The 18563-nt window shown below is 41.5% G+C and overlaps 1 protein-coding gene across 1 annotated transcript; it reads right to left on the reverse strand.

Annotated features, from left to right (window-relative positions):
- Positions 1-16399: 16399 nt before the first annotated feature.
- Positions 16400-17851, reverse strand: LOC130467342 (uncharacterized). The gene has a single exon (XM_056835831.1). It carries the CDS (start codon positions 17849-17851, stop codon positions 16400-16402), a length of 1452 nt encoding a protein of 483 aa, XP_056691809.1.
- Between the last annotated feature and the right edge of the window lie 712 nt (positions 17852-18563).

The raw sequence follows: 18563 nt of genomic DNA on the forward strand, positions 1-18563 counted from the left end.
ATCAGCGCAGTCTTGGTACGAGAGGAAGACGGCAAGCAGCTGCCCATCTATTATGTCAGTAAGTCTTTACTTAGCGCCGAAACAAGGTACTCACATCTCGAGAAACTCGTACTCGCATTAATTGTTGCATCCACTAACTTACGTCCTTATTTCGAATGCCATCCTGTGATTGTTAGAACTAACTATCCCATCAAGTCAATCATGAGGAAACCCGAGTTATCTGGCAGGATGTCCAAATGGGCCATACAGTTAGGATGTTACGACATAAGGTATGAACCTCGCACAACCATCAAGTCGCAAGCTCTGGAAGATATTGTGGCTGATTTCAGCCCAAGTATCCAAGACAAAGTCGACAGATAGGTCACCATGATGTCAGATGCTGGGATCTCATCGACATGGACTCTGTACACTGACGGTTCCTCCAACATACGGGGGGCAGGATTGGGAATTATGCTAAAGTCGCCACAATGGGACATAATAGTATAGTATGTTTGTTGCGAGTTCAAGGCTACCAACAACGAAGCAGAGTACGAAGCTTTGATTCTAGGATCGTCACTGGCACACGACATGCATATTCGTCGACTTGAGGTACGTTGTGATTCATTGTTAATTATCAGTCAAATTAATGGTTCCTATGCAGCAAAAGACTCTAAAATGCAGGCCTACCCTGAGGTAGCCAAAAGGCCCGTCAGCAAATTCGACTCGTGCACCCTACAACAGATCCCAAGAGACCAAAATACCCAAGCCGACGCATTAGCAAATTCGGGCTCAAACATCAAACCCACCAAACTCACCACAATCCTCGTAGTACATTCACCTTATGTACCCATCCATCAGAAAAGAAACCCTACCCATCAGTGAGCAAACCTCACCCACTCAAAATCCTACTCCCACATCATGGCGCGACCCGTACATACATTGGCTCAAACACCACACCATCCCACCTGAAGTTACCCATGACATATCCTTCCGTATGAGAGCCTAATTCATCCTGATCCATGGGGTTGTGTTCAGAAAGTCGGTTGCGGGGTCTTACCTTAGATGTCTGGACCACGACGAGATCGAGTCGACGTTAAGAAACATTCATGACGGCGAATGAGGAAATCATTCTAGAGGACGAAGCCTGGCCCACAAAACTCTAACCATGTGGTATTTTTGGCCGACTATGAAGAAAGATGCAATTGCCTTCCCCAAAAAATGCGATTCATGTCAACGTTTCGCATCCATCTCCCACCAACCTTGTGAAGAACTTCTCCCTATTTTATCCCCCTGGCCCTTCATGAAGTGGGGAATGGACATAGTCGGTCCCCTGCCACAAGCTTCAGGCCAACGCGTCTTCATGTTGGAAATGGACGACTATTTATCTAAATAGATCGAAGCAGAAACATTCAAGCGAGTACAAGACACGGAGGTCATATCATTGATGAAACGGAACGTCCTCAGTAGGTTCGGAATTCCATCCGAGATTGTTTGCGACAACGGTTCTCAATTCATCAGCAACAAGACGAAGGAGTTCTATGCCACATATAACATTACTCTGCATACTTCAACTCCAAGGTACCATCAGGTCAACGGCCAGGCCGAGTCGAGCAACAAGATCATCACCAACAACCCCAAGAAAGTCTCGATGACGCAAAAGGACGATGGGAAGACGAACTACCCATGATTTTATGGGCTGACAGGACTACACCCAAGACAGCGACTAAACAAACTCCTTTCTCCTTAGTATTTGGGTGTGAGGGTGTGATTCCTGCCAAAGTCGAGCTCCCTACAACAAGGAGAAGTTTCATGACACCAGGAATGAACGACTCAGTGTTGTCATACGACATTGATACGGTCGACAAACTCAGAGAAGCGGCTTCGGTTAGGATGACATCTTACCAACAGGCTGTCGCAAGCAGTTACAACAAGAACGTCCGAGCTCGAGTCTTCCAACAGGGAGATTGGGTTCTGCGAAAGGTCTTTCTAAACAAGAAAGACCCACGACACGGGAAACTAGCCCCAACTTGGGAAGGACCCTATCAGATTGTGGGAAGAACAGGTCATGGCGCATACGAGGTAGTTGACAAAGATGGAAGGCCCATACCAAGAAGCTGGAACGCAATACACTTGAAGTTGTATCACTTCTAAAATCTTGAAATCCATCCTTTATGTCTTTTCCTGTTTTATACTAAAATGCAAGAGTAGCAGATGCTCGTGACGCCATGACGACATCCGTAGACAGGGGACAACACAACCCCATCACGAGTTCTAACAAACCCAAGCATACCCAAACAGTATAGCATCCATAATAGCATAAAATCAAGCTAAGTTCCCTATCCTTCCTTTTCCTTTCATTGTTTATATTTTTTTCCTCATTTCCATTACTGACTTAGGCATCGGAGGGCCGTTGGTGACGCCATCATCTCGTTTTGCTGATCATATTTTTGTAATACATATAGCATGGTGCCAACACTTACGCATTCGCCCCAGTAAAATAAGTTCAACGATACAAGTCGACAACACAGTCTCGACAAGTATTCTCTAAACCTTTTTCTTTTCCTTCTTGTCGAAGTTTCGTCTTATTTCATGTAGCCCTATACTGACTTAAGCATCGGAGCGCCGTTAGCGCAATCCTCACACTCTGCTATGTTGACAGTATGATGCCTACTTGATGACAAGTTCGATAAGAATAGTGCGGGACGACAAGGAAACGGATAAAACATAAAGAAATACACATTGACAAGATGAACACAAAAATTTCCACTTTATTTTCATTAACGTATTCATGTGTTATATTTTTCACGTTACTTGTACAAATTACGAATTACAGAATACATCTTACATTTTTACATTTTACAAATTACAAGATAGGCCATACGAAACGCTAGGGAAACATACTACATCCTACATTGTACACTACACATATACAGAAATAAAAGTTTACGTTTATATGGTTTACCCGTCTTGCTTTGCAGCACCGCTTTTGACAAGTTGAGGACGTCGCCAGATCAAAGCAAGGTACGATGCCAGGTTTCCTGCAAACATCCACACAAAAAACCAAACATCCCACAAACAAAGAAAAACATAAACACCAAACACAAAAGCAAATAAAACCAGAAGTTCACAAATATTTACAAGACTTATCCCCATGAACAAGCCAACACAAAAGACTGCCGCCCTAAAGGCAAAACATAGCCAAAATGTTTTCTGACCACACTTGGGCCAATCAAAATAACCATCTACTAACAATTATATATTTTTAAAAGGGGGGTGGGAAAAGGACTACTCCAGGGGGTCCGCTTGGCCTGCATTCTCCCCTTGCTCGACATTGCCTGGTGCCGCCTCGATCTCGGCGTTGGGACTGGTTGTAGTTGCACCCTCCTCAACGTCTTCCTCATCACTCACGGCACCAGGGGGGACATACTCCTCGGGGAATACAGTGTTGAACTGAGCAATATCCTTCTCTGGAGTCCAGTCCGCATGCCTGCCCGCTAAGAAATCCTCCATCATCTCAGCCCGGGTCTTCCAAGTGTAGTAGCCAGCACACTCAAAAATCCTTACTTCGACCTTGGTCAGGGACGTCTTCATAGCTCTTCAACCTCTGTGACCAGCACCTCCTTATCGACAGTTAGTGCAGCAACATCAGCAACCCCCTTCGCCTGCTTTGCCTCGAGCATCTCAGCTCTGGCTCCTGCCTCCTTAGCGACGCCATCCAGTCGGCCAGCCTCTTGCTTTGCCTTTTTCATGTAATTTTTTATTTTTACTAACTTGTCTTCCAGGGATATGACATGATGGCGAGTTGCCAAGGCAAATTGCAAGGGCTGTTAAAAAAAAGGAGGAAAAAACCATTCAAGAATCCTTACCAACCCAAAAGAAACAAGGCGACAAAATAAAAACAAACACAAGACAAAGATGATAGTACCTTCCAAGCGACATAGACGCTCTCGACAGTCGCAGCCACTGGGGACAAGTCCTCTTGGCGTTCGCGGATGGACGGCATCCACAGGCGGTGCACTTTCGGCCACAGCTGGTATGACGGGGCATCAGCCGACCCATAGTCGTCAAGAAACTCAACAGACAACTTTCTCTTTCAAGACGGCGGCGGCACTTTGAACTCCACAACCATGGACGTCCCCGTCTCCCCAGTTACGGTAGCGTCCTGAGAAGTCTTTGACGACTTTCGAGACGACACCACTGTGATGGGCTTGGGCCGAGGTTGTTAGGTTATGATACATATGACAATTCATAAATCATGCGGAAAAACCATAAAGCCAGGAAAACATATTATTTACACATAATCATTTAGCATAGTTTAGATGCATACTCTTTGTTGCGTGCCCTCCCTAGCTGCGTCCGAACCGAACAAGAACAAGTCTTTAGGACTCCAAGTGTCGTCCCTCCGTAGATAGTCCACAGCACGTCCGGATCCGCCTTAAGATTGACCAACTAGAATCGCCCTTAAGGTTCTACTTATTTTCGGCTAAATGGGCAAGAGTTATGGCTGATTTTGTGCTTAAAAATACTAGCTTTGAATACTTGAAAACTTATGTATAAACAATGACCCTAGGCCCTTATTTATAGAGGTATGGAAAGAGAATTGTAATCCTATTAGGATACTAATTTATTTAATTAGAATCCTGCTAGGACTCTATTTAAATAAACTTTATCTAATAGGTTTAGGATTTAATCTTTTATTGAATCCCGATAGCTTTAGGATTCGCACACGAGCATCGCACGAGCACCGTACACCCGCGCAGGCCTTGCGGCCCACGCTGAGCGCACACCGCTCTGCCCATGCTTCTTTCCGCGCGCGCCCATGGCTTCGGCTGGGCCTGGCTTGTGCTGGGCCTTGTCGAGGCTTTGGCGTGTGTTGGTGATGCGTGTGGCTTGCTGGGCGATGGCCTGGCTTCGTGCTGGGCCTTCGTCTAGCGAGCCTCGTCCGATGCTAATTCGTACGATACGCTTTCGATTAAATTCCCGATTCCGGAATTTATTTCCGATACGAACAATATTTAATATTACCGATTCCGGAATTAATTTCCGTTTCGAACAAATATTTAATATTTCCGTTTCCGGAATTATTTTCCGATTCCGATAATATTTCCGTTTCTGACAATATTTCCGTTTCCGGCAATATTTCCGATTCCGGCAATATTTCCATTTCCGAGAATATTTTCCGATACGTACCATGTTTCCGTTTCCGGCAACATCTACGACTTGGATAATATTTATATTTCCGGTACGATCCATATTTCCGTTTCCGGCAATATCATCGTTTCCGGAGTATTCATTTCTTGCCTGTGACGATCTCAGCTCCCACTGAAACCAAGATCCGTCGATTCCGAATATCCATAGATGGAGTATTTAATGCCATTAAATACTTGATCCGTTTACGTACTATTTGTGTGACCCTACGAGTTCAGTTAAGAGTAAGCTGTGGATTAATATCATTAATTCCACTTGAACTGAAGCGGCCTCTAGCTAGGCATTCAGCTCACTTGATCTCACTGAATTATTAACTTGTTAATTAATACTGAACCGCATTTATTAGACTTAACATTGAATGCATACTTGGACCAAGGGCATTATTTCCTTCAGTCTCCCTTGTCGCTCGATGCTTGCTCTTGAACATAAGGTAAGAGTTGTCATCCTTATTATGTCCAGAGGTGTTTCTCGGTTTCAGAGTTCAACTGATCAAATAAACAGATAATCATAGCCTATGATTCATCCGAGCACGGCCATGCATTTCACAGTTTCTAGCTCTCCGAGTTGCCTTGTACAACTTTTAAGCATCTCATCCCGATTTATGGGAGGACAATCCCAATCTTGCGATCTTGAGATTAGACTTCGTTTGATAGGTGATTACCTGAGCGTTGCCTTTATAGCCTCCTTTTACGGTGCGACGGTTGGTCAACGTCAAAGCAACCAGTTCTCAAACAAGTAATCTCAAATCACTCGGGTATTGAGGATTTAGTGTCTAATAATTTTAATGAAATTTACTTATGACAGATTCTCATCTCTTACAGTAAAGTTTCATAGGTCTTTTCCGATACTAGTCTTCCCAAAGTAAGTATCTATGCAAATGATTATGACATTGCCATGTCCACATAGTTCAAGAAACAGAACTACTAGTCATCTTGCATTCTAATCGTCTAACGTTTTCTATGCGTCCAATTTTATAGAAAACTCCGACTAGGGACCATTTTCAATTTTTGACATTCAAGTTCACTTGATAGACATTTCTTAGTCACAGGACTGGTCCTGAAAGTCTATCTTAAATATATTGTCAAATTGAAGGGACTCATCATTTAATAAACCACAAATTAAATGGAAAAATGAATTCTTTTCATTTATTTTGAATGATTAACCAATAATGTTTTACAAAGATTTAAACTCTAAAGCTTTAAAACATTAAACAGGAATATCAAAGCCATTCTCCAATATGCTTGATTCCCATAGCTGCAGTGTGCGAGTTGTGCTTCGCCTGCGGCAGAGGTTTAGTCAATGGATCTGATATGTTGTCATCAGTTCCAATCTTGTTTATCTCGACTTCTTTTCTTTCAACGAACTCTCGTAGAAGGTGAAATCTACGAAGTACAATCTTGACTCTCTGGTGGTGTCTAGGCTCCTTTGCCAGTGCAATAGCTCCGTTATTATCACAATACAGGGCTATTGGTCCTTTAATGGAGGGGACTACACCAAGTTCACCTATGAACTTCCTTAGCCATATAGCTTCCTTTGCTGCTTCATGTGCAGCAATGTACTCCGCTTCAGTTGTAGAATCCGCAATGGTGCTTTGCTTAGCACTTTTCCAGCTTACTGCACCCCCGTTGAGGCAGAAGACAAACCCAGACTGTGATCTGAAATCATCTTTGTCGGTTTGGAAACTTGCGCCCGTATAGCCTTTAACAATTAATTCATCATCTCCACCATAGACCAGGAAGTCATCTTTGTGCCTTTTCAGGTACTTCAGAATATTCTTGGCAGCAGTCCAATGCGCCTCTCCTGGGTCTGACTGGTATCTGCTCGTAGCACTGAGTGCGTACGCAACATCCGGGCGTGTACATATCATAGCATACATTATTGAACCAATCAATGATGCATATGGAATCCCATTCATTCGTCTACGCTCATCAAGTGTTTTTGGGCACTGAGTCTTGCTTAGAGTTATTCCATGAGACATGGGTAGGTAGCCTCGCTTGGAGTCTGCCATCTTGAACCTATCAAGCACCTTATTGATATAAGTGCTTTGACTAAGTCCAATCATCTTTTTAGATCTATCTCTGTAAATCTTGATGCCCAATATGTACTGTGCTTCTCCTAAATCTTTCATCGAAAAACATTTCCCAAGCCAAATCTTGACAGAGTTCAACATAGGAATGTCATTTCCGAGAAGTAATATGTCGTCGACATATAATACTAGGAAAGAAATTTTGCTCCCACTGACCTTCTTGTATACACAAGATTCGTCTGCGTTCTTGATGAAACCAAAGTCACTGACTGCTTCATCAAAACGTATATTCCAGCTCCTGGATGCATGCTTCAATCCGTAGATTGACTTCTTTAGCTTGCATACCTTTTTAGCATTCTTTGGATCCTTAAAACCTTCAGGCTGTGTAATAAACACAGTTTCTGTTAAAACGCCGTTTAAGAAAGTAGTTTTGACATCCATCTGCCATATTTCGTAATCGTAATATGCAGCGATTGCTAACATTATCCGAATAGACTTTAGCATTGCAACTGGTGAAAAGGTTTCATCGTAATCCACACCGTGGACTTGCCTATAACCTTTTGCAACCAATCTAGCTTTGAAAACTTCAAGTTTCCCATCCTTGTCCTTTTTCAGTTTGAAAACCCATTTGCTTCCAATGGCTTGGTAGCCATCTGGCAAATCGACCAAATCATATACTTGGTTTTCAGACATGGAGTCTAATTCAGATTGCATGGCTTCTTGCCATTGCTTGGAGCTAGGGCTCGTCATAGCTTGTTTGTAAGTCGCAGGTTCATCACTTTCAAGTAATAGAACGTCATAGCTCTCGTTCGTCAAAATACCTAAGTACCTTTCCGCTTGAGATCTATATCTTTGCGATCTGTTAGGTTATGATACATATGAAAATTCATAAATCATGCGGAAAAAACCATAAAGCCAGGAAAGCATATTATTTACACATAATCATTTAGCATAGTTTAGATGCATACTCTTTGTTGTGTGCCTTCCCTAGCTGCGCCCGAACCGAACAAGAACAAGTCTTTAGGACTCCAAGTGTCGTCCCTCCGTAGATAGTCCACAGCACGTCCGGATCCGCCTTAAGATTGACCAACTAGAATCGCCCTTAAGGTACTACTTATTTTCGGCTAAATGGGCAAGAGTTATGGCTGATTTTTCTGCTTAAAAATCCTAGCTTTGAATACTTGAAAACTTATGTATAAACAATGACCCTAGGCCCTTATTTATAGAGGTATGGAAAGAGAATTGGAATCCTATTAGGATACTAATTTATTTAGTTAGAATCCTGCTAGGACTTTATTTAAATAAACTTTATCTAATAGGTTTAGGATTTAATCTTTTATTGAATCCCCATAGCTTTAGGATTCGCACACGAGCATCGCACGAGCACCGTACACCCGCGCAGGCCTTGCGGCCCACGCTGAGCGCACACCGCTCGGCCCATGCTTCTGTCCGCGCGCGCCCATGGCTTCGGCTGGGCCTGGCTTGCGTTGGGCCTCGTCGAGGCTTTGGCGTGTGTTTGTGATGCGTGTGGCTTGCTGGGCGATGGCCTGGCTTTGTGCTGGGCCTTCGTCTAGCGAGCCTCGTCCGATGCTAATTCGTACGATACGCTTTCGATTAAATTCCCGATTCCGGAATTTATTTCCGATACGAACAATATTTAATATTTCCGATTCCGGAATTAATTTCCGTTTCGAACAAATATTTAATATTTCCGTTTCCGGAATTATTTTCCGATTCCGATAATATTTCCGTTTCTGACAATATTTCCGGTTCCGGCAATATTTCCGATTCCGGCAATATTTCCATTTCCGATAATATTTTCCGATACGTACCATGTTTCCGTTTCCGGCAACATCTACGTCTTGGATAATATTTATATTTCCGATACGATCCATATTTCCGTTTCCGGCAATATCATCGTTTCCGGAGTATTCATTTCTTGCCTGTGACGATCTCAGCTCCCACTGAAACCAAGATCCGTCGATTCCGAATATCCATAGATGGAGTATTTAATTTCATTAAATACTTGATCCGTTTACGTACTATTTGTGTGACCCTACGGGTTCAGTCAAGAGTAAGCTGTGGATTAATATCATTAATTCCACTTGAACTGAAGCGGCCTCTAGCTAGACATTCAGCTCACTTGATCTCACTGAATTATTAACTTGTTAATTAATACTGAACCGCATTTATTAGACTTAACATAGAATGCATACTTGGACCAAGGGCATTATTTCCTTCACGATCTACGCGGGGTAACATTTCTAGATTGACCATGATTCTCACAAGATTCTTCTAAAGATCTCTGAGTTTCATCGTGAATGTCATCTTGAGCATTCTCTAGAGTTTGTTGTTCGACTCGAATTTCTTCGAGGTCTACTTTTCTCCCACTTGTCATTTTGGAAATGTGATCTTTCTCCAAAAAGACACCATCTCGAGCAACAAACACTTTGTTCTCAGATGTATTGTAGAAGTAATACCCCTTTGTTTCCTTTGGATAGCCCACAAGGATACATTTGTCAGATTTTGGATGAAGTTTGTCTGAAATTAATCGTTTGACGTATACTTCACATCCCCAAATCTTAAGAAAAGACACATTTGGAGGCTTTCCAAACCATAATTCGTATGGAGTCTTTTCGACAGCTTTAGACGGAGCTCTATTTATAGTGAGTGCAGCTGTATTTAGTGCATGTCCCCAAAATTCTAATGGAAGTTTGGCCTGACCCATCATTGACCTGACCATGTCTAGCAAGGTTCTGTTCCTCCGTTCCGACACACCGTTCCATTGTGGTGTTCCAGGAGGAGTCAATTCTGATAGAATTCCACATTCTTTTAGATGGTCATCAAATTCATAGCTCAGATATTCACCGCCTCTATCAGACCGCAGTGCCTTAATCTTCTTGCCTAATTGATTCTCTACTTCACTCTGAAATTCCTTGAATTTGTCAAAGGATTCAGACTTATGCTTCATTAAGTAGACATAACCATATCTACTGAAGTCATCAGTGAAAGCGATAAAGTAGCTGAAACCACCTCTAGCATTTGTACTCATTGGTCCACATACATCTGTATGGATTAAACCCAATAGTTCATTTGCTCTTTCTCCAACTTTAGAGAAAGGTTGCTTTGTCATTTTGCCAAGTAAACATGATTCGCATTTACCATAATCCTCTAAGTCAAATGGTTCTAGAATTCCTTCCTTTTGAAGTCTTTCTAAGCGTTTCAAGTTTATATGGCCTAATCGACAATGCCACAGATAGGTGAGATCTGAATCATCCTTTTTGGCCCTTTTGGTATTTATGTTATATACTTGTTTGTCATGATCTAATAAATAAAGTCCATTGACTAATCTAGCAGATCCATAAAACATCTCTTTAAAATAAAACGAACAACTATTGTCTTTTATTAAAAAGGAAAATCCCTTTGCATCTAAGCAAGAAACTGAAATGATGTTTTTAGTAAGACTTGGAACATGGAAACACTCTTCCAGTTCTAAAACTAGCCCGGAGGGCAACGACAAATAATAAGTTCCTACAGCTAATGCAGCAATCCGTGCTCCATTTCCCACTCGTAGGTCGACTTCACCCTTGCTTAACTTTCTACTTCTTCTTAGTCCCTGTGGATTGGAACATAAGTGTGAGCCACAACCTGTATCTAATACCCAAGAAGTTGAATTAGCAAGTATACAGTCTATAACGAAAATACCTGAAGATGGAACGACTGTTCCGTTCTTCTGATCTTCCTTTAGCTTCAAGCAATCTCTCTTCCAATGCCCCTTCTTCTTGCAGTAGAAGCATTCGGATTCAGAAGTGGGTTGACTGACCTTCCTCTTTACAGATTTGGCGCCAGTTTGCTTAGTTGGGCTGGCCTTGTTGCCACCTTTCTTAGCATTCCTCTTCTTTCCAGATTTCTTGAACTTGCCCCCACGCACCATAAGCACATCCTGCTCATCACTTTTGAGCGTCTTTTCAGCGGTCTTCAGCATACCGTGAAGCTCAGTGAGCGTTTTGTCCAGACTATTCATACTGTAGTTCAGTTTGAACTGATCATACCCGCTATGAAGAGAATGGAGGATGGTGTCTATAGCCATTTCCTGAGAAAATTGTTGATCCAGCCGACTCATATTCTCAATGAGTCCAATCATTTTGAGAACATGTGGACTTACGGGCTCGCCTTTCTTAAGCTTGGTCTCAAGAATTTGCCTATGAGTCTCGAATCTTTCGACTCGAGCCAGATCTTGGAACATGTTCTTCAACTCACTGATGATTGTGAAAGCATCTGAGTTGATGAATGTTTTCTGCAGATCTGCACTCATGGTGGCAAGCATTAGACATTTCAAATCCTTGTTGGCATCAATCCAACGATTGAGGGCTGCCTGAGTGATCCCGTCGCCTGCGGCTTCGGGCATCGCCTCTTCTAGGACATACTCCTTTTCTTCCAGCATAAGAACTATTTGCAAGTTCCTTTGTCAGTCAAGGAAGTTTTTCCCGTTCAACTTCTCCTTTTCGAGAATTGATCGAATGTTGAATGAATTGTTGTTTGCCATATTTAAAACTACAATTGAAAAGAATAAACAAATAAATAACCATTCACAGTTTCTCTTAATAAACTTAAATTCTAGCATACATGCATAATTCAATGTTCATTAAGCATTTTATTCAAGTTATGTGTTCCGGCAGGTGTGAATAAAATGATTCCAAGATCCTAAAATCATTGAAGAACTAAGCACAGTTTGTCGACGTAATCCTAAAACATCTTAGGTAAGCAAAAGCCTTTTGCTAATAGTCTAGAAACTATTCTTGGTTGATAGGTACGTCTAAGAATTTATTAGGTAAACCTATCGATTTTGCCACGACATAAAAGGACTCCTTACTTATATCGTTGAGTTTCACCAAAACTAACATGTACTCAGAATTATTTGTGTACCTTGCCCCTTTAGGACCAATAAGTAACACCTCGCTGAGCGAAAACTATTACTAGATTGATGTAAAGGATATCCAAGCAAGTGTAGATTTTGGCATGGCACCTTATAACTCAATTTTTAAGTTTGGAACTTAAGGCTCTTACTATGTTGGTTAGATTTTAAGTGAACTAAAATCCTTAATCATGCAACATAATCAAGCTTTTGATCTCATGCATTTTAAGACATATTTAAAGGCAATAAATAACTTAAAACATGCATAAGATAAATGTGATCTAGTATGGCCCGACTTCATCTTGAAGCTTTAACTTCAAAGTTCGTCTTGAAAATCTCCGTGGGAGGCACCATTTTCTTCAAATAGAATAAGCTATAATTAAAACTAATTACAACTATTTGATGGTACGCAGACCATATTTGAATTGAAAAACAACTTTGGTACTTTAGACCAATTACATTCAAATTAATGGTACGCAGACCATATTTTCTATCCTATTTGGGCCATACTAGTCACTTCATAACCTGCAAAACAGTACATATACAATATATACCATTCACCCATTCATTATCATGAATGGCCCACATAGCTGGTTAGTAAAACACATTATGCATCACGTAAACATTTGCAGCAATTAATCAAGGGCACCAATAATCTACCAATTATTCAGTCCTTATTAATTCTAATCAAGTTGTTTTAACCTTAAGGATTTGTAGACCTAATCAAGAGTTTATGACTAAAAAGGGCTCCCACTTAAACCAATAAATTCATATGCTTTACTAATTTTAAACATAAAAATGTATTTCTAGTCTAACCGGAAACATACAAATTTAATTAAAATTTAAAGCTCATATAAATTTATAATTGAATCCATAAAGTTTAATTTAATTTCAGTCGTATTTAAATTAATTCATGATTTTAATTTTAGTAAAATAATTAGAATAAATAAAATTTATTATAATTACAATATTCAAAATTAAAATCCAAGAAAATAATTTAAATTATTAATTTTAAAATTAATTAAAATTACGCAAACTGAAAATTTCAAATTAAAATTTCAAAACGATCTAATCGCAACGCAACAACCTCACGCATCGCACGCCCATGGGCCACACGCACACAGCCATCGCTGGCCATGTGCGCGCAGCCCATGCGCTGCCTTGCATCGCTGCTGCTCACCATCGCAAGGCTTCACGCATGGTGCTCGCTGCGCTCGCCAGCGCTCGACGCACGAGCATGCTGCCGCAGCCCATCGTTGGGCGCAGCGCTCGTCGCACGTCGCAACACGCACCCGCACGCCATCGCTGGGCACAGCGCTCGTCGCACGCACAACAATCACTCGCACGCCCATCGCTGGGCGCAGCGCTCGTCGTACGCACAACAGTGCTCGCTGCGCGCGAGCGATTGATGCTTGGCGCAACACTCGTGGCACGCGAGCTTACGCTCGCTGCGCGCGAGGCTCCGCACGCGTGCGCGCGAGGCTCCGCACGCGTGCGCGAGGCATGGCGCGCTGTGGCGCAGCTCGCTTGCTGCCCACACGCGACTGCTCGTGCCTTGCCCTCGCCCTCGCCCATTTGCCCATCGCACACAGCCCACGACACAAGGCAGGGCTGCTGCCTTGTGCTTCCGTGCCGCATGGGCGACGAGCTCCCTTGCTCGTCGTCACATGCCCGCACTATACAACACCCCTTAAGGGTAACACGTAGCGTCCATTGCTTTGTGCGTGCAAGTTATATGAGCGAATCGCATAAAAATTTAAAATTTATATTCAAAATTAATGACAAATTAATAAATAATATTAATTTCATAATTTTAGGGCGAAAAATCGAAAATTTATTATTCAATTGATTTCCGATTAACATGGATTCAAGTCTAGGTCATAAAAATTTAAAATTTAACATAAATTTACAATTTTTATGGTGGTTTTTAATCATAGGTATCTAATTAAATTATAATTAATTATGAAAATCAAATTAATTCTAAATTATTCTAATTTTCAACAAATTAATCATAATTACAAATTAGATTGCATAATTAACAAGGCTAGGCATTCAAACTTGTTAAACATATACAGTAGGTCAATCAAAAATTCAAGATTTATCAACAAGAATCGCAAATATGTAATTTAACATCTTAAATTTACGAAATTTTGCATTCGAAAAACTAAAACCTCCGAAAAGTCATAGTTAGGCTTCGAATTTGAGAATTCTGGGTTCGGCCAAAAAACATTCTTTTTGTCAAAATTTTAGAATGCCTTTTACATGCGGAATTGACAAAAAAATCACTCAATTTGGATGAGTAACGAAGAAACTGCCGAACAACTGCGTACGTATAATTTTTTTTTGATAAGTCAGAGTAGATTTCATTGCTTGAAAAAACCAGATTACAAACAAAGTCCTAGGCCAGAGAGACTAAGGAACAAACAACATGACAACAGTCATAGGGAAGAAAAGAGAAGAAACAAAGCCTAAACAGTGCATTTGCTCTTCCACCAAATCTGGTCATTTGTGCTAGATTGCTTAGCACCTATATGAGCTAATCTGTCAATCACACTCCTCTGAATGCATCTGATAGTAGTTGAGGGAGTAGGAACCTTCTGATTCCAGAGAGCATCATTTCTTGCTCTCCATAGATTATACACAGTAGCATTGACAGCAGTGTTTATTGCTGTCTTTTGAAATTTGCTGCACTGGCTCTTCCATTTAACCCACCTCAGCAGGCCCATATAATGTACTTTGCTAGTAGGAATATCTAGCCATTCCTCAACCCCTTGTAGACATCTTCTACTGTATTCACAGTCAAAGAAAAGGTGTGGGTGAGTTTCATCTTTTGCCTCACAAAGCAAGCATGTAGTAGTGTTACAGACCCCAATCTTATGTAGCCTTTCTCTTGTTTGCAGTCTCCCTTGGACCATCAGCCAGCAAATCACTCTAGTCTTGGGAATAGAGGCTCTATTCCACACTGCAGATCCCCAAGGGACCTTCTCATGCTGTTGAACCAACTTCTGGTATACCTTCTGGATAGAGTATTTAGGCATTTGATCCAACTCAGCCTCACTAAACAAACTCTTTAGTTTCTCCTTCACACTACAAATCTTTCTCCAGTACCAACCACTATCAGCTTTTGGCTGATAATTCCACCAACCTGCAGTCTTAATGTAGATTGCATTGACCCATCTAACCCACATTGTGTCCTGTTTTCTAGCTATAGCCCAAACATATTTCCCTAAATCTGCAATATTCCATGCCTGAACTTGCCTTATTCCTAATCCCCCTTCCTTTTTAGGTCTGCAAACTCTATCCCAGGCAACATAACCTGGTTTATAACAGAAGTAAGTGCCTTGCCTTAAAAAGGCTCTACAGATAGATTCAACATTTTTAAGCACATGTTTGGGAAGGATAAACACTTGAGCCCAGTAAGAGTGGATGCTTAAGAGGACTGAATTGATAAGAGTTATCCTTCCTGCAAAAGACAAGTTCCTAGAACTCCAAGTCTTGATTCTTGCCATCATTTTATCAACTAATCCTTCACAATCAGCATTAGTGATTCTTTTAAAGTAAATAGGAACCCCTAAATACCTAAAGGGAAAAGAACCCAAGGCAAACCCAGAAAAGTCCACTACCTGCTGAACTACCTCTGTTTTCATACCAGCACAATACACAGCTGACTTTTGAATGTTAGCCTTCAGACCAGAAGTATCAGAAAAGAGTTTGAAACCTTGGAGAAGCAGCTGAATAGAGTGAAACTCACCTTTGCAGCATAAGATGAGATCATCTGCGAAGCAGAGGTGAGTCAACTTTGTAGACCTACACCTTGGATGAAATTTAAAGCAGCTATCCTCACCCACCTTGTATAGAGTTCTAGACAGATATTCCATACATACTACAAACAATAAAGGAGACAAGGGATCCCCTTGTCTTAACCCCCTGCTGGAAGCAAAATATCCTTGAGCTGAACCATTTAGCATGATTGAGAATTTGGGAGTTGTAACACAAACCATGATCCAATTAACAAACTGAGCTGGAAGTCCCAAAGTAAGCAGCATCTCTTCCAAGAAATCCCACTCAATTGTGTCATAAGCTTTCTGCATATCTAATTTGATCAAGCAACCAGGTGATGCATTCTTCCTTCCATATTGTCTGACAATTTCTTGACACATCATTATGTTATGCATGATAAATCTACCATGCACAAAGGCCCCTTGATTCTTAGCTATCAACATAGGTAGTACACATTTCATTCTCTCACAGAGGATTTTTGTGATGCATTTTTAAATTACATTGCAACAGGATATGGGCCTGAATTCAGTAACATTTTTTGGACATTTTGTCTTGGGAATCAGAGTGATAGTAGTGGAATTAATCTCTTTTAGGAGTTTTCCAGTGTGGAAAAAGTCCAGAACAGCCTTTGTTACATCCTCTCCAACTATGTTCCAGTTTTCTCTGAAAAAATGGCTCCCAAACCCATCTGGGCCAGGGGCTTTGTCACCATTAATAGAGAACATAGCATACTTGACTTCCTCATTAGTGACAGGGGCTAATAATTGGTCTTTCTGCAGCTGTTCAAGTGTTGGACCAACATGCACAATATCAATCATAACATGACTTCTACTAGAAGCTTTAGTGCCCAAGAGATTCTGGTAATACTCCAGAAAAGCAGCAGACACAGATGTTAGATCACACACCCACTTACCATGCATATCATGGATAGCATGCACTGTGTTATGAATAATTCGAGCTCTAATGCTTTTATGGAAGAGAGAGCTGTTCTCATCTCCATCCTTTGCCCAGGCTTCTTTTGCTTTCTGTTTCAGGAAAGAAATATAAGCAGCATGCATCAATTTATACCTCTTAGCAGCTTCAACTTCTCTATCAGCAAGCTTACTATCACCAGGTGCTAGGTGAAGATTCTTCTGACACAAATCCAAATCTTGCTTAGCTTTTATGTCAGCAGCATGGATATCATTGAAACCTGTTCTATTCAGCTCTTTAAAAACCCCTTTCATTCTTTTTAGCTTCTGAACCACCTGATACATCAGAGTACCAACCACACCCTTTGACCAATTCACCTTGACCAGATCAGTATAGCCTTCAGCATACTTCCACATGGCAAAGTACCTAAAAGGCTTCTTTGCAATGTTATCACAGGGGTACACAGCAAGCACAATTGGACAATGATCATATTCTCCTTCAGACAAAAAACCAGCTTCAGCATTAGGATAATTCTGAAACCACAAGTCATTAGCCAGAACCCTATCAATTTTAGAAAACACCCTAACCTCCCCTGCTTGTTTATTACTCCAAGTGTAGAAGTGTCCAGCAGCTTTAACATCTTCTAGGCCACATATATCTACACAATTCCTAAAGGTAACCATTGATTGATGCCTCACAGGAGCTCCCACCCTTTCATCTATATTTAGAACACAATTAAAATCACCTAGAACTATCCAAGGCTTGTGCACACCAATACCCAAGCCACACAGATCCCTCCATAGATCCTCTCTTTCCTTGCTCTGATTAAAAGCATAGACAAAAGTACAGCAAAAATCCACACTCCCATTTTTTGGACAAACCAAACAATGAATCAATTGACTGGAAACTTTCAGAACACTAAGAGTGAAAGCATTTGGATTCCATGCTAACACAATTCTCCCTCCCTTACAGCTGCTACTGTTGGTAGTGAAACACCAACCATTGAACATATTAACATATAAGGCCCCCATTTATGTATGAGGCACCTTTGTCTCAAGGAGACCAACTAACCCAGCTCCATAAGAGTGAATAAAAGCCTTCACCTCATTTTGCTTCCTCTGGGTGTTGATCCCCCTCACATTCCAACTAACAATCCTATCCATTGTGACCAGGAGAGTCCCCCCTCCCAGAAACAATGTTCTGCAACATCTCCTCACCTCCTACATCATCACCCCCAAGTTGATCCTCACCCCCATCATCCTCCACTGTGGCATCATCCACTGTGGCATCATCAGTGTCTAGCACCTGGAAATGGTTCACAATGGGAATAATTGGAGGTCTTTGCTCTCTCCTCCTACTAGATTGCAACACAGATTGGAACCCACCATTCTCAGGCACCAAAACAGTTCTGGTAATTGGTGCAACAACAGGTGCAGCCTGTTGTCTAGGAACCCACATCTTTCTACTACCACCCTTCCTGCATTTTCTGGCATCATGCCCCATAGTCTTACAGACAGTACATACCAGTGGTTTCCACTCATACTCCACATCAATCTCCACCATCGCCCCCTTCTCATTTACAAACTTGAGCACCTCAGGAAATTCTTGATCTACAAGCACCTCCACCTGCACCCTAGCAAACTGCAATTTATCTCTCTTTGCAGTTGCATTATCTACCCTTTTCAGTACCCCAAGCTTCCCTACTATCTTGCTCAAACTTCTCTCCCCCCAATACATGAATCC

The sequence above is a fragment of the Spinacia oleracea genome, chromosome 2, assembly GCF_020520425.1.
Source record: "Spinacia oleracea cultivar Varoflay chromosome 2, BTI_SOV_V1, whole genome shotgun sequence".
Taxonomy (NCBI): domain Eukaryota; kingdom Viridiplantae; phylum Streptophyta; class Magnoliopsida; order Caryophyllales; family Amaranthaceae; genus Spinacia; species Spinacia oleracea.